Genomic DNA, 23,807 nt, shown 5'->3' with positions numbered 1-23,807 from the left:
GATGTTCCATTCCTCTCCATCAACTAGGTTCTTTATTTATGCTTGCCTTGGTTTGCCAATTACACAAATACACAACAAGGATTAAATGGTACATACAGAATTCCCAATTAAATGCATGTATACTTCTCAGTTATAGATACCTATGTATTTTATCAAAGATTACAAAAAGAAAATTTGCACTGCAAATACAATGAAAAGAGGGGGGGAAAAGTCATGTGTATCATTTACCCAATTCTGATGAAAATTATTACATGCCATTTCCTTCTGGGCACACAGCCTTCAAACACACCTTTTTTCAAAAGGTCTTTCCTGAAGCCAAAAACTGCTTGAAATTTCTAAGTACAAAAACAATCAATTTAATGTGAAACAGGGATGCACACATTACAAGGCAAAACATTTCTTAACTAGCAAGTCAATTTTAACCAAATACAGAAAATTTTTCACTAGAATATCAAGTTTCCATTTAGAAAAACCCTTGGTGCATTTCACCATTACATCACCTGTTCTATGATCTTTTCAACATAAGGTGTTAACTTTGGAAAATGGAAAATATGTTGCAAAACCTAAATGTGGTCTTTTACATTTTCTTAGTGAATAATGGAGTCAAATTTCAAAGATACAGAATACAGTTAGATGATATTTGTACATACATGTATTTTACCGAATGTTTAGCAAAAACAACACTTGAATTAGCTTTACTTAGTACCTCAAAATATGGTATATGCCACTATAAAACACCACCTTGGTTTGTAAACAGAGTATATGTATTTTTTTTACATGGGAGATAACTCGTCAAGGTATGGCTTTTAAAAGGTTTAGGTTATCAAAGATATTCTTTATCCAATTTCCTGTAAAACATGCTAATAACCGGAAACATTTATTCAATGTCTGTAGGAAAAACCTGTATTTATATCAAAGTAAATGTCCAACCAGCATTTCAGTCTGATGAAAATGTATGCAATTACTGTCTAGTAAAAAAATAATTAATGTGTGCATAATGAAACTCTTCACATGAAATAATCTTAAAATGAAAGTCACTCAAATTGACTGATAATTTACTGTAAAAAAATTTTATAAAAAAAAACCAAGATAAGACCATTTGTTCTTTTTAATTGTCTGGTGCAGTATTGAGCAACAAAATTTCCAAACTGGTCACTGTGGCAGCCATTTGCATATTAAAGATCATACAATATTTATGTAGAACAAACTAGATATAATAAGACTTTTCGTGAAAACCTCATTTGAATATGACCATCCATCCAGTCAGTAGAATTAGTGACAACTTTTAACATGCTTCCTAAAGCAGCCATATTTGACATCAGGTCAGTACCACTTTCATTCAGACCCAATGATACCATCATTAATCTTCTTGTGAATATACTGATACGACTTTCCATTTACAACAAGCTGATGGCCATTAAGTTGATGGCCATATGGTTCCATTTTTATTTAGTACCAACTAGATATTTTTATTTAGTACCAACTAGATATTTTTATTTAGTACCAACCAGATATTTTTATTTAGTACCAACTAGATATTTTCATTTAGTACCAACTAGATATTTTCATTTAGTACCAACTAGATATTTTCATTTAGTACCAACCAGATATTTTTATTTAGTACCAACTAGATATTTTCATTTAGTACCAACTAGATATTTTTATTTAGTACCAACTAGATATTTTTATTTAGTACCAACTAGATATTTTAAGTTTTCTGAATAACACCCAATGCTGAAATTATTTTCCATCTATGAAGAGTATTGACACATGTTTAAAATGATCACTGGTGTGTATATTGGCAATCAATCTGACTCAGTTTTATTTTAAGAGCAACATTCTACTATCAACCTCAGGTTGATATGAGATACCATTTAGAAGCAGAAATAGCAAGATTTTCAAGATGAATGCTGTGGTGGCCATATTGGAAGTCACACTGGCACTATGATCATTTAGGACCAATTAAGAAGTCATTTAGTGAAACCCCATGTTGATTATCAAGATGGTTGCTGTGGTACCTAAACTTAATGTCAGATCAGTATCATATACATAAAGGACATATGTCAAAAACACCTAGTGAAAATCCCATATTCACAGGACTATCCCTTCTGGAGATAACTTGTTTGTTAAGAAGGACAACACAGCTATTGTGGCAGCCATATTGGAAGTCAAACCCACACAATTTCCATTTAGGACCAACTAGACATACAGAATGTTTTAGTGCCATCCCACCATACTAATGTGACTTGAGGTGTGATAACAAGATTTTCAATATGGCTGCCACAATGGCCACATATATTCAAAAATGGAACCATTTTCATTGAGGACCAGTTAGATATTATTTCAAAGTCTTCTGGTAAAATGACCTTCTGTTTAGGAGGAACAGTGATAAGATTTTCAAGATTGCTGCCACAGTATCTAGACTGGATGTCCATATACCACCATTTTCATATATGACCAACTAGACCTTGGGGGTGAATGTATGTAAAGTTTCAAGGCAATCCCCCATGTGGTTGAGGAGAAGTAGTGATAAAAAATGTGCTAATAGACATCTGGGTGTCAGAAACAGACCATCCCATGAGCTCTTCTGGTGTCTATGACCAGTAGAGATAACAAAACCAGATTTACTGGCAGTATCACACAAGTACTGCAAACAAATTTGTCTGACTAATACCTCATGCTTTGACTGGTCACAATCTAAGTGTGCTCCAAATCTGAACTTTTAGTGAACAATGTAATGTTAAACTTAAACATCAGAACTGAATTACAAAACAAAATATAAAACAAAAATAAGATTAAAAGTCAAGCCCCAATACTTATGTATAGAATGTATGATGCATCTGGGTAAATTTTAATATCAAAATCATATCGTTAGGTATGTACTCCTCACTCTGAGAGAGGCTGTGTACAAATGACAAATGTTCTCATAACTTCTCAAGGATGGTCCATAAAAAAAGGAAATGAATTACATATAATCTGAAATAATTAAACATATCAAACCCTGTATGACTGGTTTAGATAATTAGTTTTAACAATAAAGAACAATGCCAAACATGAACTTCTGTATATTCAGTAGGCAGATATATATACACTGGGATCCTGCCAAATGGATAAATAAACCCCAAAAGATTACAATGCTGTTGATAATGGCACAAAAAAGGGACTCTTTCAGATACAATACCAAATCTCACTTTATTTTATCTTGTATTTAACCATGTAAGATATTTGTCCTAACAATAAATGCTTGTTATAATACAAAACCATATATATATATATATATATATATATAAAAACAAGACAAACATTTAGCACCAAATACATTCAGGTTGTCCTGGTTGGCAAACAGTAATTTAAGATTGTTTCTTTTTGACAGAGTCCTCTGGAAAGTATCACCCACCTCAGAACCTGACTGATCATTGTTGTCTTTATTTGACAAGACTATGGAACAGTGTCAGTGATAGCTATGACCTTCTTCTAATAATGTAGGTTGCTTGTTTGTTTTAAGTAAGGAAAAAAACATATTCCGGAGTTGTCTTTGGTACAAGAAAAAAGGCATGAAATGGATACTTTTGGTCTAAAATATTTTACAAAGTCCTCAAAAGTAGGATGCACCACCTGTGTATTTTCTCTAATAAAATGATCATCAAACAGCAAAATACCTTGATATTTTTCGATGCAAGATAAAGTCTATTTCATCCAAAACTTGATCAATGCCTATCATGTATACTCGCATCAAAGTCACAACCAACTGCACAAACATGTGCCACTGTACAATGTACTAGCAGATCTAGGTCTATACATTTCTTAAGTCTAAGTAGTAGAACTAACAACAAAGACCCTGATCTGTCAATGCATTATGCAATGGCAGATCAGGGTCTATGTTATATGCAGTTGGACCAGACTTATAAGAGAGTATTTACAGTATGTAATTTTAGGGACATATGCCATGATGGACATCAAATTTGTGCACTTCTTGTGATCTTTTTTTTTCTTTTCATTAGAGCATTGAGTGTCCAATGGTTATTGGAATGGATAAATGTGAACATTTTTTATTTTTCTGACACCTAGAATGGGATTATAATTAAGAAATAACCTCAAGCAGAAATTGCAATGGCAAATTATTTCAACTCCAGCAGCCAACCTCCATCACTTTCAACTGCTACTTGTTCCTTAAGATATCAGACCATAATGAATCCGTAACTTTATTTTTATACAAAAGCTGCTGGTCTTTACCCACCCATTAGTCATCAAGTGGACAAGTTGACTTTCACAACAGCAAAAGGCACATCATTAGTACATGCTTCGTAAAGAATGTTGACATTTTTTTAAAATTATATGTTTATACTTGGTAATCATAAAGAACCAGTGTAATTATGGGGGTAAAAAAAATATCAAAACAGCAGACTATAAAATTTATAATCATGTCCATTTGTCTATATTTCTGCTTCCTAGAAGACAGATTGGTTCTGATAATTTAACACTTCTACAATAGCAAAGTCCAAGGGTCATTTCTCTTACTAGCTAGATTTTATTTCATTGTGAAATATATAACAGCCATGTTTTAATTGAGTTATTAAGTTAGGAATTGAAAATCTAAGCCAATAAAATGCATGTTGGTGAGAACACTTCTGGAGGTGATTTGGCTTCTAATAATCCAGCCCACATGCCAAGTTTTATGCTGTCCTACTCATTAGTCCATATATAAATTCAATCAACAGAATCTGCTGACACGCAGGCCATAGTGTAATATTTCTATTTTTCTGAATGCAAGTCAAAACAAACGTTTTTTGTCCATCCATTAAGTCAACCAAATTACAACATACATGCTAATTTTAACTTCACTGAAAAGGGTTACACCGACATGTCATTCTTGTCAACCAATGACTAGAATCACTGGTCTATTTTTAGTAACAATAAAGCACTAGATCAGCTTCAGTCCATGCAAATTTTGGAACCTGCTGATTGGCAATTTGTACATTCTCAGCTTCACTGGGTAATGGAGAGCATTGTACAATGGTTAATATCAAAAAGAGGCCATGTGATAGATCTGCATTTGTTTTCAAAAACGTGATGATGCTAAAAGCATACATGTTTTAATGCCCACTGAGGTTGCACTGAATTTGATCTATACATCAATTAAGAGTTGTGACTAATGAAGCTAATATCTAACTATATAGATCTATAATATGAAGCACTTGTGAATATTGGCACGTAATCATCATTACCATAATAATCATTATTCAGTCTATGTACAATCATAAACTCTAGAACAAACAAACATGTGCTTGATATATTCAAGAAAACTGAACAAAATGCAAATTACACTAACAAAATATAGCTCTACCAAACTATCTATAACAAAAGCACCATAAAGGTACATTATATATCCACCACATGATAAATGGTACATTATACACATTCATTTGATACATTTAATGGTTAAATCCAAAATCAACAAGTGTCTTCCTTGTGTTAAATGCAAGCCTTCCACAAAATCTGCTCAGAGATACAGAAATAAGTTATTTTGCAGAAGCACTGTTTCTTCTTTCAGTGGTGGTGAGCCTGACTGTGGACCTAATCTTGTCTCTAAAGCTAGCCATCCTCAAAGTTTGCTCATTGCTTTTTGGATCAGAACTTATTTCATGGAATCATGGAAACAGTTTTCCTTCTTGGGGTCCCTCAAATTAACAGGAGTCTTCCCTGTTTCAAATGCAATCCATCTACAAAGTTTCATCAGGGTATATGGTACAGAACTGGAATATTTTTAGGAAAACTCTTTTGCCTTCTTTCAGTCAATGTGACTTTGTTCTTTGATACTTTCACATAAAAATGAAAAGACAACTTCCTTGACTCAAATGCAAAGTCATTCACAAAATTTAAATAAAAGGTAAAAACCCCCAGATATCACATAGAAGCCATCTTTCACTTTAGAATAAACCACTTTGGTGGCCTAGTGGTTAAAGCGTCTGCCTCAGAAGCGGAAGGTTGTGGGTTTGATCTCCGGCCGAGTCATACCAAGGACTTACAAGAATGGTATTTACAGCTGCCTCGCTTGGCCCTCAGCATTAAGAGGTTAGTGTTAGGACTGGTCAGCCTGGTGTCAGGATAATGTGTCTGGGTGGGACATCATGCTACATGTCTGTGGCATGATGCCCCAGTGCTAGACATCACTATAAACTGTCACACTGTAGACATTGTAGCAATGTTACTGAAAAATTGTTAAAGCTACTTTAAAATCCAAATCACACACTCATTTTAGGATCAATGTAACCATGACCTTTTGACCCTATAACCATTTGGTGTCTATCTCAAATGCAAGCCATTTACAAAGTCTGACCAAAGCATCAAGACACAAAGTCAAGATATGGTGTGGAAATGGTCTTCTTTCGTCTAGTTTATGTGACCTTCATAGTTCACCTTTAGAGCCTGAAATCAGTAAGTTTCTATGTTGCCCCAAATGCGAGTTACTTAAAATACTAAGCAGTGATTGATGATGAGGGCTATTCCATTTAAACATTCATGGTACCCAGGGAAGCCACTTTTAAAAAATATATTCTGGGGTATTCAGATTACCCAAAGAGTTTATATGAAAACAATAAAAGATTCTAAATGTATCTGTATGTGACCATTCTACACTAAAAGTGTCTTCTCTGGGTCCCATGTATATTTAACTGGAACAGCCCTGACAAATTTCAGTTACTGAGAAGAAACTAAATAAGAAACCAATGTAAAGAAGGGTATGCAGACTGATGGACAAAATAACATGGTAAACTCCACCTACAGTTGGTGTGTAAACAAAACTGATAATAAAGAACTTGGTTTGCAGAAGAAGAAGAAAAAAAAGAGATTAACTCATACATAAGGTACTGTAACTGCCTAATAGACAGAACCTATTGGTGGGAGTCTAGAAAATTACTTTTGAAGAGAAAAAAAAAAATTAAAAAAGAAATGAAGAAAAAAAAATTCAAAACCCCCCACATATTTGAAAGCAAGAATATATTTAACTCAAGTCACATGTAAAAACATCCCAGTCCCTGATAAAACATGTTATATTATGACATCAGTTCTTTGATTTCCACCCCTACAATTTCAACAATCACTGTAGCTGGCACTCCTTTGTCCTAAGAAATCAATTTGAATAAAAAATGCAAACAAGAATAAAAGTAAAATTACACAATTCTCATGAGAAATTTAGTTTTGACAGGTCTACAAATCTGCACATTTTTAACCTATATCAAAATACCCTAAATATGGTTTATGATTTTCAGCTTCTGAATCTGTGTTTAACAAATGCTGAGAAATTTCAAATACATTGATCTCCCTTCTGCATCCACAAGAAAAAATGAGGAAACAAAAAATTATCTAAGGGTGTCAACTAATGACGAACAAAAGATTTTATACGAATTTCAATCGTACCTGGGGTCAGTAAGGCTGTTATTGAAAAGTAACTTCTACATGCAGGCAATTTTTTAAAATTGTAAATAGTTTCCTCCCACCCATATTTTAAGAAAACCACCGTCCCCAACTGGGTAATGAAGAATAGGCCCAATGAACTATCTGCTATGTTGTGAGAGGTGAGTAAGGAAGGCACAGGTCACAGTAACTTGGTCATTAGCACGCTAGACTTGTGATTGTAAGGATGTGTTTGAATCCTACCACTGGATCAGCCCTGGCTGACAACCCTGGCATGTTCTTGGACACGGCACTTTATTCAAAAAATTGTCTTGGCACTAAACAGTAAATAACCCACTGATGCTGTTGTGCTGTAAAACACCAAACCGAAACTGTGTCTTTAGATACTTATTCTCCCTTTGATTACCTCCCTTGGTAGGAGAGTAAAGACACATTTATGGTCTTGGTTGCTGTTGTTGTGGGGTTAAACGCCATTTTTCAGCACATGATAGGCTATGCATGGCGGCCATTATTAATGGTGGAGGAAGAACCCGGGAGAACCCTGAGAAGAACCACCAACCCACGAGAAGCTGCTGGCAAGCTTTCTCACATACCCACATTGGCCGAATCCTGGACTCGAACCCACGCAGACAGAGGTGAGATGGCAGTGATCCGTAATGGTGAGCGCCTTAGGCCACTCAGCCACTCGGGGCCCCTTAAGGTCTTGGCTTGGTATTCTTTAAATGTTCTGAAGAAGAAACACCAACATAAGCTGAAAGTCTCACCACTTCAACCATCTGTTTATCTGATAATAATAAGGTAGAATAATGTGACTTTTTTAGATTTTTTTTAACCATAGTCTATTAAATAAACAACTTTATTTTTCACTGACCAAGAAGTATGCTCGATTCATTTTACACACAAAAAAAGTGAAAATCTTCAGCATATTTTCTTTTTAAATGTAACTTTGCTTAACATCTGGTTTCCAATTGACCCAGTTCTGCACCTGCTGACTTCCTCTAAAACAAAATAATATTTTTTAAAAAAACTATTGACAAGTCAGATTCATTTCATTCACTAGATCTGGTTAAACTATATGTCATAAATCATTTGGGTGATAAAAAGAATACTTTCGGACTAAGTTGGATAAATTATGCTAAGCTGTGTTTTCAGATAAGTTGTGCAAATGATTTTCAACTTCTAGTAGTGGACTGGCATCTTCTATACAAATTTTGAAGCCCTTTATGCCAGAATGCTTTCCATAAATTTTGGTTGAATTATCCTGAGAAGCTTTAATATGTCATTTAAACGTTTTTCTATTATTAGTAAGAGCTGCCATATTTGATGGCAAAATGGCACCATTTGCACGAAACTGAAAGAACTTTCTTCCAATATAAATTTGGTCATAAATTGATGAGCGGTATTGTGAAAATATAATTTCAAGATTTTTCTTTTTTTTAATAACAGTGGCCATATTTGATGATGGATCAGCTTCAGCTGTGCAAAAGTGAGAGGTACTCTATGTCATGTTGCTTTTGGTAAAACGTTACTAAAAGTCCTTTTCTAATTTTTGGAGGAACAAATTGGAAAATTTTCATGTCATGCTGCTCTCAATAAAACAAGTTTTATTTTTCATTTTCATTAAAGGGGGCCTTATTTGGTGGCAGATCAGCGTCATTTGAACAAATGTGAAAGACTTTTCTGACAGTGTGCTAGTTGTCAAATTCAGTAAAACTTTGTTGAGTCTTCGAGCAGAGGTCATTTAATGGCTTTTCTTTTTCAAGTGATGCCAGCTATTTGATAACCAGCATATTATTGGCATGCATGGATATGTAGCATGATAAAATTCAGTTTAGCAGCTTTGGAGTTGTTCTTTCAAGTTTGTTTCGCTTTCTGGTATTGATAACTGTTTTTAATGGCAGATCATCATCAGTAACACAAAACTCATCTGTCAAATTTCATCAAATTCTGTCGAGTCTTTTTTTGAAGCTAAGGTTTTCTTTTATTAGAATGAGTGGTCATATTTGGTGACACATCAGTATTGTTCATAGAAACTTTAAGGTCTTTTGCCAGCATGCTTTTCTGTCAACTTTGGTCAAATTCTATTCAGCAGTTTTGGTTATGTCATTTCAAGATTTTTCAACTTTCAGTAACAGAGGCTATTCTAGTTTTAGTCGCAGCAGCAACATCTGAATGCAGCTCACCATCTTTTGCACAAATCTGAAGAAAAAAATTCCTTCCAAGATACTTTCTGTCAAATTTGATCACGATCTGTTCAGCAGTTTCTAAAACAGTTTTAATTGGATCTTACTATTTTTAGCAATGGCATCCATATCTGATGTTGGATTTACATAATTTGTATACATCTGAATGCCTATCTAGCCAGGATGCCCTGTGCAAAAATTGGTCAAAAACAGTCCAGTAGAGAACAAGTTTAAAACGGCAATTGTTTATCAAAACATCCTGCACAGTAAACACAAGGTCATCCTAAAAGCTCAGCTGGCCTCACGGCAAAGTGAGTTAAACTGCTAGACCTACCTAGCATGCCATTTACTACTTATCTGCTTAAATCACAACAGCTGCTTAAATCACAACAGAAAACATCATTTTGGTTGGTCTGCAAAGAATATTTTACAATAACAACATTCCTTGCAATACAACTACTACTGCCAAAGGAACATCAACAGTAAAGAAAACCCAGTTTCTTTCCATGGACTATCGTTTGATGATTGAAAATATTTACAATTAAAAAAATATGAGCAAGTTTCTCATGTGAACATACCCCTGCCTCTCCTGCATCACAAATAGTGAAGAAATTTGATAAATTTTCTGCCATTAGTTTCTGTACAAAGAGTTAAGAATGCCTATTTTCTGTTGATGACCATAATGTGAAATTTCACATCAATACCCTGAAAATGTTATACTTTGCAAAGTAAAAAAACACCAATAACTCCTACAAACATTGTAAGAACACACTATTTGTTAATATGCACGTTTCAACAATGACCATAATATGTAATAAGTTTCATGGCAATTACAAAAAACCCCGCAAGATGAGACACATTCCCAAGTACCTGTTTTGCACTTCATTCAGCTGCTGACAACATGTGTGATAAATCTAATAAAAACTGCAATAGCATAGTAATTTTTAAACATCACCATATTGAGATGATAACCATAACAGGTACAAAGTCTGATGGTTATCTAATGAAAGTTACAAGACTAGTTGCATTCATTAAATTCTGTCATACACTGCATCCAAGTATATATAAAAAACCTATTCGACCAAAAATCGCAGAAGCGGCCAAGATTTGTTGCAATGCATATCTTCAAATGAAAATTATAATATATACCAAGTTTCTGAGTGATCCATCAAAAACTGTAGGACCAATCATGTTCAGAAGATTTTATCATACTGAATTCAGCTGCAAGACAAAAAGGGAAATAACTAACAATGATAACCATCACATGTACAAAGTTACATGGAGATACATAAAAAATTCAGAAGAGTTGTGTTAACCCTTTACCTCATAGAGCATAGTGATAAAGTGCAGCACGCTATAAACAGAACACCGGTTACCTAGCCGACCACATACACAAAGGCCTGCCTGTGAATTGTTAAGCAGTGTAATTATGTTACGTTTAACAGCAGTTTTAACCATTTTACGTTTTTGGTACACATCTATTATATGTGGAAATATTTAAGAGTAAAGTCCGATTGTTATAGCTGTGTAATTATTTTTGATGGAAGAATATTTTATGTGCTTTAAAATCGAGAGAGAACTCATTCACCGTCATGTCAGTGAGGCCGCGTGACCAACCGTAGCTGCCATTTCCCATACTTGAAATTTACATGTTTTTTGTCTGCGTCTACATCACTAAGTCATCTGAATTTGATAATCAATAAAAACTAATTGCTGCCTACATAAATATCAGAGCCTTTACCTAAGTTATTGAATCTTTTGTGGTTGTGATTCTAATCGTGAAAACTTCCTAAGTACTGAATGAAATCCTGCCTGTGAACTGTTAAGCAATGTAGTGTATGTTACGTTTAACAGCAATTTTAATCATTTTACGTTTTTGGTACACATATATTATATGTGGAAAAATTTAAGAGTAAACTCCGATTGTTATAGCTGTGTAATTATTTTTCACGGAAGAAATTTTTATGTGCTTCAAAATCGAGAGAGAGAACGCATTCACCGTCATGTCAGTGAGGTCACGTGACCAACATAGCTGCCATTTCCGATACTCGAAATTTACAAGGTTTTCGTGTGCGTCTACATCACTAAGTCATCTGAATTTGATAATTTATAAAAACTAATTGCTGCCTACATCAATATCAGAGACTTTACCGAATTTATTGAATCTTTTGTGGTTCTTATTCTAATCTTGAAAACTTCATATGTACTGAATGAAATCTGCGGCTGCCATTTTGGAGAGTGGAGATTATGACCCAGTTACTTTAAATAGCAGATATCAACCAGTGCATTAATAGCGACCATGTGATCTGACGTAATTGTCATTCGCAGAAATGAATGTGGTATCTAATAGGGGGTTTTCCCCGAAGGTGGCACTATGAAAACTAGCTCAAAATGGCTGATGTTTACAGTGGGCATCAAAAGGCGCTTCCATGCGAATGGAGTAGGGGCGTCCAAAGACGCTTGCATGAGGTAAAGGGTTAAAAAGATTCTGTCATACATCACATTTTAAGTGAAAAAGTGCAAAAACTCTAACAAAAGTATTACAGCGATTTGCTGGTATCTGCATCTTTAGATCATTTCCTTAACATGTTCCAAATTTGAAAGCAATCCATTGAAATCTGAGGCAATGGTGTTCAAAAGTTTTTGTTATACAATGTTTTCAGGCTGATATTTCAGATAAATGCACATGGAAGCCATATTTTTTCAGCTTTATTGGTTTTTAAATTCATTTATCTAAACTGACCTCCTCAAAAAACTAAATGTGTTTGTAAAACAAATATGCGTCTTACTTTAGACCAAATTCCAAAACATCCAAACATGTAAACAAACAGTGACAATGGCACAAAAATCTAAGCAGGTCATTTACATAATCATATGCATAGAAAGATTCCAAATGAATTTTCGTTTCCCTACTTCTAGTGCCATTTGCTTGGATACTCAGAACAAGAATTTATAACAGAAAAGTACAGTAAAAAAAGGGTGTAAAAATACTGAAACATTTCTGCAGTGTCTAGAAATTTAAGTAGGCAATCAATCATATGGTCATAATAAAACAAAATTTCCTTAAGTTGGGTGCTCTTGTGCAATCTAGCTAACAAGCTTATCAAAATAGGTGGACGGACAATGGAAGATATCAACAGATCTGACCAATCAAAGATGTCCCTGTTACAAACAGTGAAGGCACAATTCCTCACCGTGATAAAAATATCACTGAACAATCTTAGAGTACTGATTAATATATAGTTTTGTTTTATAAAGACAACTTTTTCATATGAACACATACATTTTCTTGGAGACTTGATAAGTATAAGGCACAGTAACTATTTTCAAAGAATGTGTAGAACTCTTTCAAAACAATTACTTTCCAATCTTAATTTTAACTACACAATGTCTCATTTCTTTTAAAAATTAAGCAAGAATATTTCTTTTGTCCAACTCAATTCAAGTTTCTATGAAAATACAATAACATAACTTGAAACTGTTTACACCGTCATGTATACTGTATCACTCAAAACATAAGAGACTTGCCAAAGAACCTTTACTGAGACCATATTTCATTATTCAGCATGTAGCTTGTTAAATCAAATAGTGATATGCTAGTCAATATGGGAGATGACATCTAGTTACCATCAGTAAATGAAATGCTGCAAACTTAATTGGCCAAACAATTTTCAAGCATACAAATACATAGTAAAAACAACAAAAACACACCAAAAAAAACTGATAGTCATTAAGAATGTTTTCTTCCCCACTGAATGCTATATTCAATCTCTTCTGCCTCAACATTTTCCACACAATTCAAAGCAAAATATGTCACTGAGACTCATTTTTGCACACAGTGGAAAATATATCCCAAGACAAATGAACCCATCAAGTTGCAAGACTGTAAAGGCAATAGTATCAGAGAAACCAAATGAACATAATCACTTGTGGAAAAGTAGGTCATTATGACCAGTATTTGATAAACTAAGCTAACTGCAAAAGCTTTACACTGATGACAAACACTGTAAATGACACATCAAAAGTAACACTTCTCTAGTCTGCACGTTAAATACAACTGATTTTTTAAAATAAGCATTCTCCTTTTCAAAAAAAATAAGAAACAAATGTACGCAAAAAAACCCCGATAATATCTTCAAATAGACAGGGATTTTACCAGGAGTGTTTGCAAAACTTTTCCTTAAGGCATTACCATAAATAAAGCTATATAAACTCATGTACATGTTAAGTCCAACTGCAAACACAGACCCTAATCTGCCATTGCATAATGTGCTGGCAGATCTGTAACTGGACTCAGTTATAAGCAAGTATATATATGGTATGTATTGAAAATGTCTAATTTTCATATTGCAAAGGACTGAACTGGGTCTTTGTCCACATAAAAAATTTGTCTCCAAACATTAGTTTAAGAACCTACAATAACAAATAATTTATCTGGAATCTGAAACATTACGTTTTGTCTACATTTACTATGGTTAGAGAAATTTAAATATAAGTCACCTTTTTCTATTCACCAACATCACAGACTTTAGATGCAATATGGGAACACAAATTACAAGGCTGTTTTACAACCTGGTAAAATACTGCTAACAAACTGAATCTTCACTAGCCCTTCCCACAAAACACAGATAAAACAAGATTCATTAGCTGTCTGAGAAATGAAATTATAAAAAGTACTAGTCTGACAAAAAAGCTCCCTAGCCTTGTCTTAACAGACTAGAGTTAACTTTGAGCCATGTCATAACCTGCATCTTCCATTAATAGGGTAAATTGAAATAAATGTTACATTTTTTATACCTTTATTGCACACAAGTTTACCTATATCTTAACAAGCACAGAATCAACAGATGGTATCATGCATTTATGTTGATGACACTGGGTCACTTTCATGGGCTCAGATGTAGAACAGGCCCAATCTGTACCCCTGAAAGTTGTTGGAGGAGGCAACAATTGCATCCCACTTTGACGGTCCCACTGAGGTCATGACTTTTTAAAATAAGTCTGAATATGCCTGAATTTGTACTTAAAAGATCTACCCTTTTTGCCTTTATCTTTGTTTTCTAAACTTGAGCGTAACTACATTGCCAGAATCGTACATTGAAACTCTATATGTACATACTGGGACACCCACAGTCCAATTAAAATATTCTGGGGAAACAGCAAATACTTTTCACTGCCTAGATGAAATTAATCTTGAGTCTACAAGATTTATTGGTGTTGAGCTCACTAGACAAATGCATCAACAAAGAACATGGGGTACCCAATCAATGATCAAACATGGTTCAACATTTCACACCCGTTCACATTTTGATGGGAGAAGAATGGTTAACAAAATTCACACTGCAAAAGAATTAAATCCCTTTCATCCAGTCTGATCAATAATGAACTGGTGCTTAATCGTATCTAGCAAAGTGCAAGTGGCAAAGATGAAATGTTGTTTTGAAAAGGCAAATGCTTTATTTCAGGATTTGAAATAATCTATAATGCTTTTTTTCCCACTTGGTTTAGCTATTGTCTAATTGAAACGTATTTAAATGCAGAAATTTACAAAAAATACAAGCCTCACTTACTCTAGGTAAGTAATCTGTATAGCCAGATAATTTTGTATAATCTATTTGTTCACAAGAAACACACTTGTAACTGAAACATAACAACCTCTATCAACTTGAGTACAAAATGAAAGAAATATGCTGATAATCATTTGACACTTTGATGATTATTCGGAGGGGAGAGAGACTGAGACTTCTTTGAATGCTTTGATTTGTGGTGCTTGTTTTTCTTTTTGTGATGGCCATGAAAATGGTCTTCCTGTACAGAGCTCTCTGGATTTAAGTGATGAGACTTCTTGTGAAGAATAGTTCTGTCTTGTCGGCTTCGATGCTGATCCTCGCTATCAGATTCTGAGTCGGATTCATTGTGCTTGTGTGATTCAGATTGCTCTCGGGTTTGTTTGCGGCTTGCAGGTATATGCACCTTGGATAAGGAAGGTTCAAGTCTTGGTGCATCATCTCGCACCCTGAAGAAAAGTTTTAAGTCAATAAAGAGACAATTGAGCCAGTATATTTCAGTAATGTTGAATTAATCTTGGAAATTAGGTCATAATGAGCCAGTTTTGATCCACAATACATCCATCCTAAAGTATGCATATGGTATATTGCAACTTTGGTGAACACAATGTACATGAAATAGTACTGAATTCAAACTAAAACATTATTTTTACCAATAATGGTTAAGCCATGCAGGTCACAGAAACCCAGTTCTGACCTGCAGTGTTTCTTCATCAAAAGAAGCAACTATGCAACTCTAAAAAAATCCAGCTTCATTATGAAGCTTAGGCTAAACTAAAACAGTATTTATCCCACTGCAGCCTTATTTATGAAAAACCGGAGGAAGGCTTATCAATAGAATGAGCATCTGTCTCATTGGACACAGTCGCTAAACAGAACTTTGATACAGTGTATATTTGCAAGAAAAGACAGTTCATGAAAACAATACCATGAACTATTTCTATACAAGTTTCCATGAAAATTATGGTGAAGTCTTAGCAGCATTTAGCTTTGTTCATTCATGTCAATGGTTCTCCTCAGTCAGGAAATAAGTTTCCATAACTTGCATAACCTACTATAACAGATGCAACCAATATGAAACAAAAACAATTTGTAACTAACTCTTTCAACTTACGACAGATCTAATGAAAGACATTCTAAGAGGCATCTTATAAGTTACATCATATTCGCTTCCATATCGCAATAATTCCAAATTAGTTCAAATGTTTACAGGTAAATTCTGTCGTCCCCTCAAATTTGCTGCATGTATTATATCAAGAAAGACTTCCTGATCATCATATATTTTCATGCATGACCTTTACTATGAGCAGAACATCTGAAGCCATAAAACTAACCATGTATACTCGCTTATAAGTATTTTAACTGCAAACTGCATAGACCCAGATCTGAAATTTCATAATGCACCAGCAGATCGGGTTTATGCTAACAGTGCTCAGTAAAACAAACACCACCACCATGATCAGTACCATCTTGTGATGATAGATCAAATCTATGCTGTTTGCAGTTGAACTGAAATAATAAGCATGTATTTATGGTAACTTTTTCAAGGTACAATTTATTAATGCACTGTACAGTAAAAACTTGTGAGCAACCTCTGCTATGTGCGACCACTTGTCATTTCCGACCAAAATCATAATGCACTGATCGATTTTATTAAACAAATGCTGTTGTGAACATCCACCTGCTAAACGTGACTAGCGACCGCAATGTCTTGGCAATATATGCATTTTAACCCAGCTATGAATTAATGCATTACAAAACCAAGGATAAACTCCACTGATCTTTATTTAATCCCTGTAACAATGACCACTCATACCATCCTAAAAAAGCATAAGAAAACAAAAGGCTGAAATTTAGCTTATAGTGCGTTATAGTTTCTGTTGTAAACCAGACTAAAGTACATGTAGATTATTCCTTAGTCTGGTTCCCTGCTTCATATGCTCCCTGCATTGTTCTCTGCTATTCGTATAAGGGGGAGCAACACACGAAGCATACAAAGCAGGGAACCAGACTAATTATTCTTGCTCTTATCCTGCTTCCTTGCCTTATCGTAGATCATTTGTAATAGGAGAACACAGCATCCCTATGAATGACCATATCGTGAGAACAAAGACAGACACCAACTACATATATGTTATCAATTGTTACAACAACCTCTTGATTAGTAATGATTGTTCTGATGAAAAACAAACATAAAAGGAATATTATAAAATATATTTATAAAAAAGGATTGTGGCTGAAAGATGTTACAGTCCATAAACCAGGCTAAAGAACATGTCACAAATTGCCACTGTAGTGCCAAAATTGATGCAGTGGTAGTGTATATTGTTTGTCTGTACGTCTTCTCTGAATGAAGCCTTTTACTTTTGTCTCCGAGTAAATGGTTCTGTTTCTGGATGAGATAATTGTTTCTTTTTATTTCATTAACTGTTCGATATGCAATGCACTTGTACAGATTCTTAATATTTTTCCAAAGCCCAGTCAAAACTGTCTTTATGTTTGACATTACAACTGAGCATTAATAATGTTAACACATAGAACCTTAATAGCAATGGACAGACTTCCAATTAAAAAGAGGAAAATTTTAAGCCTGGAGAAAATAATTATTGTAAATGAAAAAAGTGAAAAAGAGCAGACCACTCACAAAAAAGTGGTTTTAAATGTCGGTAAAACAAATTTAGGTTGTTATAAAGGAAAAGGAGTATATCAGAAACGATGTCATATGCTTAAATATGTGTTCTTCAAATGTAAGTGAGATTTCATGTTTAATGATAGTAGTATATCTTTACTGCCATATAATTTTGTTTTTAGATGAATGCATACAATATTTTAGCAAGAACTATTAATAAATAATATAATATATGTACAGATATTGTGGTTATTTTTCTTTAAATTGTTCTGAAACTGGACCTTGCAAATGTCTTTTTGTATAAAACTGCTATGAGACCACCTGTCTTGAGAGACCGATCTTTGTTGCCAGAAGGGGTGGTCTCTCAAAACACGTTTTACTGTAATATGATTAAATCACCAATGTTACCTTCTCAGTATAATAACTGCCCGTCTTTCTTTGACATCCTCAGGTCTGATGCAGTGGGTAATTTCATCTGCAGCATAACCACTGAAAACAAAAATAATCAACTTGAAATACATGTAATATTACTTTTTTCCCCATCTAATCATCCATATTCATCTACCACCATCAATCACAGTCCTAACTATGCATGTCCTATGCAGGATGCCCCTCTATTAGTGCACCCAAACACCAGTGGAAAATAAACATATATGCCAATGAAGAATATACACATTTATTAAGAATCTTGCAGAAATGTGATTTATTCATACATCTGAAATAAGACCATATCTTCCTTTTAACTGCTGAGTGTTGAAACCATCTATGATATCGTACAGAGTTAACAAAGTGTTAATATTAGAGGGTCTGGTACACATGCTGAATTTCAGATTGGCACAATTTTCAATTAGAACAAAGCAGACATCATTGCAAGTCTTGTGTTTGAGAAGCCATGTCATAAAAATCATCCATTCTGGCAGAATAGTGACATTACAAATTTTAAGAGTCACTGTGGCAGCCATAACAATATTTTCAGGCTAGGACCACCTTTCAGGATGACTAAATAATAACACAATTTTCAGGATGGCTGCAAAGTATCCATAATGCACATCAGATTGGCACCATTTTCTTTTAGAACCAAGAGGATATCATACACTATCTTTCAATGAAAATACCACGATGATACAACCATCCATGTAGGAGAAGTAGCTATAACAAGACTTTCAAGACAACATCAGATTGATGTGCTTTTCATTTAGGACTCACTTGATATCATATAAAGTCCTGGTGAAACCCCACGTAAACCTGACCATTCATCCAGGAGGAGTAGCGGAAACAAGATTTTCAAGATGCAGCCATATTGTATATGCCATCAGTACAATTTTCATCCAGGTCTAACTAGTCCATATGATAAACATGTATGTAAAGTTTCATGGCAATCCTCTTAATGTAGTTTAGGAGGAGCAACATTCTGTACTATGGACTGCTTAGGCACTCTGGTGTTAAAAGTAACAAAGAGTAGATTTAGCTGCCAAAGCTGCCCTGCAGTCACCCATTTTTGAATGGAAGATTCAATATACTTTTTCGATACAGCATAAATCTATGTTTTACATACAGTTCTCCCTTGTTATAAAACCCATCACTGCAATGTGATTTTGGATAAGCCACTATGGATCTTGTAACCAAACTGTGTGTGATTTGGATTTTAATATAGCATTAACAAATTTCAGTCATACTGCTATGATGTCCACACTGTGGCAGCTAATAGTGATGTCTAGCACTGGGGCATCATGCAGTAGATATGTAGCATGATGTCCCACCCAGTCACATTATTTTGACACCAGGCTGACCAGTCCTAACACTAACCTCTTAATGCTGGGTGCCTAGTAAAGCAGCTGTGAGTATCCTTTTTTATAAGTCTTTGGTCTGACTCTACCAGGGTTTGAACCCATGTCCTCCTGCATCTGAGGTGGGTTCTCTAACCACCAGACCACTGGAGCAGTGTAACCAAAAATGAAACCATTGCACCTGAACTCGTCTATCAAATCAATGACAATATGGGTTCCAAGAAAATACAAAACCAAGTACTATATATTTATTTCCTTTAAAAAAATTATTTTACAAAATTAAATGCACCCCGATCCTCACCCAACCAACACATATTGAACAACTGTTATCACTTTGATTTTGCGGTAACGAGGCTTGATCTATAGTGCACTTGGCTGGCATTTAATAACTTGTACTACAATGTTATATTAGGGGAGAGTTGAGCTTTACAAAATATGCAGAATGAAAACTCCACAAGATTTTGGAATTTCAAACCCAACAGTGGCCAACTGCATCCCTTGTAGAGAATAAATTGCAGGTAAAGTGGTATTTGCTGAATGCATATAGCACACAAATACAGTTAGGCATAACCCTCTGATGGTTTATCCTTGACCAGTTTGCATAACCTAACATTGTCCACTGACAGTGAAACCAAATTCTTGCAGTGTAATGTCTGCCACCCTGTAGGATACAAGTTCTTTTAAGTGAACTCATGTCTCATTTATTTCTGCAACTACAAGGCCACAAACTCTGGCCAAAACCGTGTTACAGGATTTTTACACTTAAGTCTAGTCTACAAGATGACAAACAAGACTCACCTTAATTAAATCAAACTAAATTTCTTATGTCTGACTGGTTCAAGTCAAAAAACTTTCCAAACACAGCCCAGACATTTGAGACAATTCTAAATTGAACAGGTTTTTTATTTTGTAATATTTTGGCCATGGCCACAAAAAAAAAGAAAACAAAAAAATGAAAATCCAAATGATGCCCCCCCCCCCCCCCCATTTTCAGAATGGGACTTAAAGGAACTAAAATTGGGGGTACATGAAGCATATGTTTTCACTACCATAAGCTAAGTCCAGTGAAACAAAAATAAAGACAATTTTAGATCACTGCCTTGGTAAATTAGGCCAATTTTATATTATTTTCCACCAAAGTCAATCATGAATGAAATGACTGGTGGGGAGAGTGTCTTGATTTCTGTGATGCCCTCAGACTAAAAAACATTCAGACCATCCCTGGCTGCACATTAAAAACAAATCTTATTATAGTAGTCAAATATTACTTCAGCAACACCTAGTGCTAGTGGCCAAATTAATTTATGTTTTTGCAAAAACAACCGCTTATGTTTCAAAATTTTCTGTTTAATAAGTTTTAAACTAATTTTTAACCAACTGAAAGATCTTTGATTAATAAGGAGAATTCATTTAAAATATCACTGGCTTAGAAGAATCATACACAGCTGTTTAGTAACTCTAGTCACCACTAAAGTGATTATATATAATAAGCAGAAGTCACTTGCCTACAGGGTAAAAAACATGTGTCAAGCCCAGAGGCAATTCTTAAAGCTTCTTATAATCTTGTTAACACTTACCAAATATTAAGAAGCTACATATTCAGCTAAAGTAATACTTGCTTCATAATTTTAGATTGAGACCTAAGGGCCAAGAATATGGGACTACAGAGACATCTGAACAAATTAACACATTGTGCACTTAAAAATGTGAATCGCACAAAACACAATCTTTAATACATTTGTTCAATAATGAACTGAAATATATTAATAGTTTGTTTTTTCCAGAGTTCTCGGAAATGCTTAATCACGCATATCTGGATGCAATTTTGTTTACTCTGGAAGGCAGAAAATCAGTTGGCAGGAGTCCTCAGAACACGCAATAGCTAGGTGGCAAATTCAAAGGCTTGCCTGTCAAGCTTCAACCACCTGCTGAGTGAAGAAATGTGTTGATCAATTGATCATTATGATTTTAGCTATGCTGTTATTTAAAATGACAGAATTCAGTGGCTGCCAAGTCACTTGGATGTAGATGTCATGATAAGAGTACATCAAAAGAACATGACCCAATAGCTGGGTGGCAAGTTCAAAGACTTAGTCTAGTTGCAGAGTGGCAGGAAAATGTGCTGATATTTACAATGACAAAATTCTAAGGCAGGAAGACCCAGAGATGTACATGTGGTCATTAAAAGAGTACATTGAGTTAACAACTTTAGCTTTCACTATCTTGTTACTTTCCTTGTGTAGCCAAATAAGTAGTGCATATGACCTTGAAATCAAGATAAGTCAAGACTTAGACAAAATGCCGTTTACAAATTTGTTTAAGTATTTTGGGGTAAAAAGGTCAAATTGATGAAGACTGTACTGAGGTTCAGAAGAAAAGTGCTAAAGTTGCTAGAACTGACAGTTTAGATGGGACAGTAGCTAAGTGTAAGAAAGTATGTGATGCCTGGCTTAGTATTTTGAATAAGGCTTTTCCCTGAATTGATAAAATTCAATCTGACTCTAATGGACAAACAAGAAATATGTCAGTGGTTTACAAAATTTGGAAACATAAACTCAGTGACAATTATTGGTTCTTCTCACCTGGGCATTTAACCACTTCAGGTATGTCTAATATGCTTACAGGAGGGGACTGCAACTTTTGCTGGTGGGACTCCTATTTTTACTAAAATAGGAGTCCTGGGCTCCTAGTTGTAAAATCCTAGTGAGACCTCTGTTATCTATGTAAGCAAAGCAGACAATTTTAAAGTGTCCTTGTTAAAGATATGACATAGGGTGAAGTAATTTAATGCAAAACTGTTACAAGAGACCATTCTGATAGGGTAATATCTGTATATATGCTTGTCAGGCACGTGTTTCTTCTGTCTCACACTAGCAAGCAAAAAGCATCAATTTTTAGAAATGTCACTGATTCTGAGGACATTAAAAACAAGACATTCTCCATAGATGATGGAAACAAATACTTGTATGTAAACACTGTCCTGTAAGTGCACAAGTACAACACACCTCAACAATGTGACACATCCCCTTGAAATTGGTAACCAAAGTACAGGCTCTGATACTCTGATCGGTCGGAATGTGAACTTGCATCCAAATGACAAAGCACAGTCGCTGTAAAACGAGACAGAAACAATTGGCCTCTCAAATATGTGTGGTGGATCTATATGTGATACAATGCAACCGCCTGGCAAGTAGTCATTTATAACAGCACTATTTATAAAACCCTCTGGAATAACCTTGGCATCACAAAGTGGCTTCACTACGAGTTCTTCTATCCAATTCGGGATTTCGTCTACCTCTCCCTTAGGGTACACTCGCTCCATCCCTGGTCCACGCTTTTCAAGTTGGGACCCATAAGTGTAACCTTCTCCAAAGAAATATTTATTTCGCAAGGGCGCTCTATCAACTGTGTGATCTCTGTATCCTCCTTTCTCAGCTATGTGAACGACTTCGTCGATTTTCTTCTCTATTTCTTCGCACTGTTCCACAGTGAACAGACGACGTTGCACGATGCCGCTATGTATTTTGCGCAACTGTTCTTCACGTTCTGACAGGCTTTGTCCACAGTGCTTTGATTTGGGGACACGCTCATTTTCACTATTTTTGTCATATTCATCGTGTGGATACTTTCTTTTTCTCTTCTGACTCGACTTATTTTGCGGCGATCTTAACTTAAATCTCAGGTCGTCTACTTCGTCAGCCATCTTTCTGCATAGGGTATCAACAAATTCACGCGGGAAATAAACGTGACTACGCGTTGTTTCACTCAAATTATGATCTGATTCCGGAGTATTCAACCTGCTTGTATCATTTAATGATTCAGTAAATAATTTACGATAATTAATTACAAGAAAGTATACTGCACACGTTGCATGCATTTTTCCAAAACTTTAATCCATTTAAATCCAGTGTTCTTCTCCTATATGGCTATCCTTACTTGTGTCATAAATAATAATAATAATAATAATAATAATAATAATAATGAGGACTTTGTATAACGCCTAATCTTTAGAAGCTTTAAGCGTTTTACAACATTAGACAACACCTATAAGATGAAAATCACATAATAATATTATTACAAAAAGAAACACCGTGAAATTAGGAAAAACATTAAAAAATAATATAAAAACATGCTGAGAATATTTCAGGTAGGAAACATTATTAGGTCTTTAAGTTTGTTCTTGCAGTCGAAATAAGTGAGTTTTGAGAGCCCTCTTGAATGTGATTAC

The 23,807-nt window shown here is 34.8% G+C and overlaps 1 protein-coding gene across 1 annotated transcript; it reads right to left on the bottom strand.

Moving 5' to 3' along the window:
* Nucleotides 1-23,297, bottom strand: LOC149803422 (RNA demethylase ALKBH5-like). Its single transcript, XM_089953124.1, has 3 exons — nucleotides 22,585-23,297; nucleotides 18,201-18,281; nucleotides 1-15,612 (listed from the first exon to the last, which is right to left on the bottom strand). The coding sequence occupies exons 1-3, from the start codon at nucleotides 23,280-23,282 to the stop codon at nucleotides 15,294-15,296; spliced, it is 1,098 nt and encodes a 365-aa protein (XP_089809250.1). The 5' UTR covers nucleotides 23,283-23,297; the 3' UTR covers nucleotides 1-15,293.
* Nucleotides 23,298-23,807: the final 510 nt, after the last annotated feature.

This window comes from Sinohyriopsis cumingii, chromosome 3 (genome assembly GCF_028554795.1).
Source record: "Sinohyriopsis cumingii isolate HCF-2022 chromosome 3, ASM2855479v2, whole genome shotgun sequence".
Lineage (NCBI taxonomy): Eukaryota > Metazoa > Mollusca > Bivalvia > Unionida > Unionidae > Sinohyriopsis > Sinohyriopsis cumingii.
This window is presented reverse-complemented; position numbering and strand designations above follow the sequence as displayed.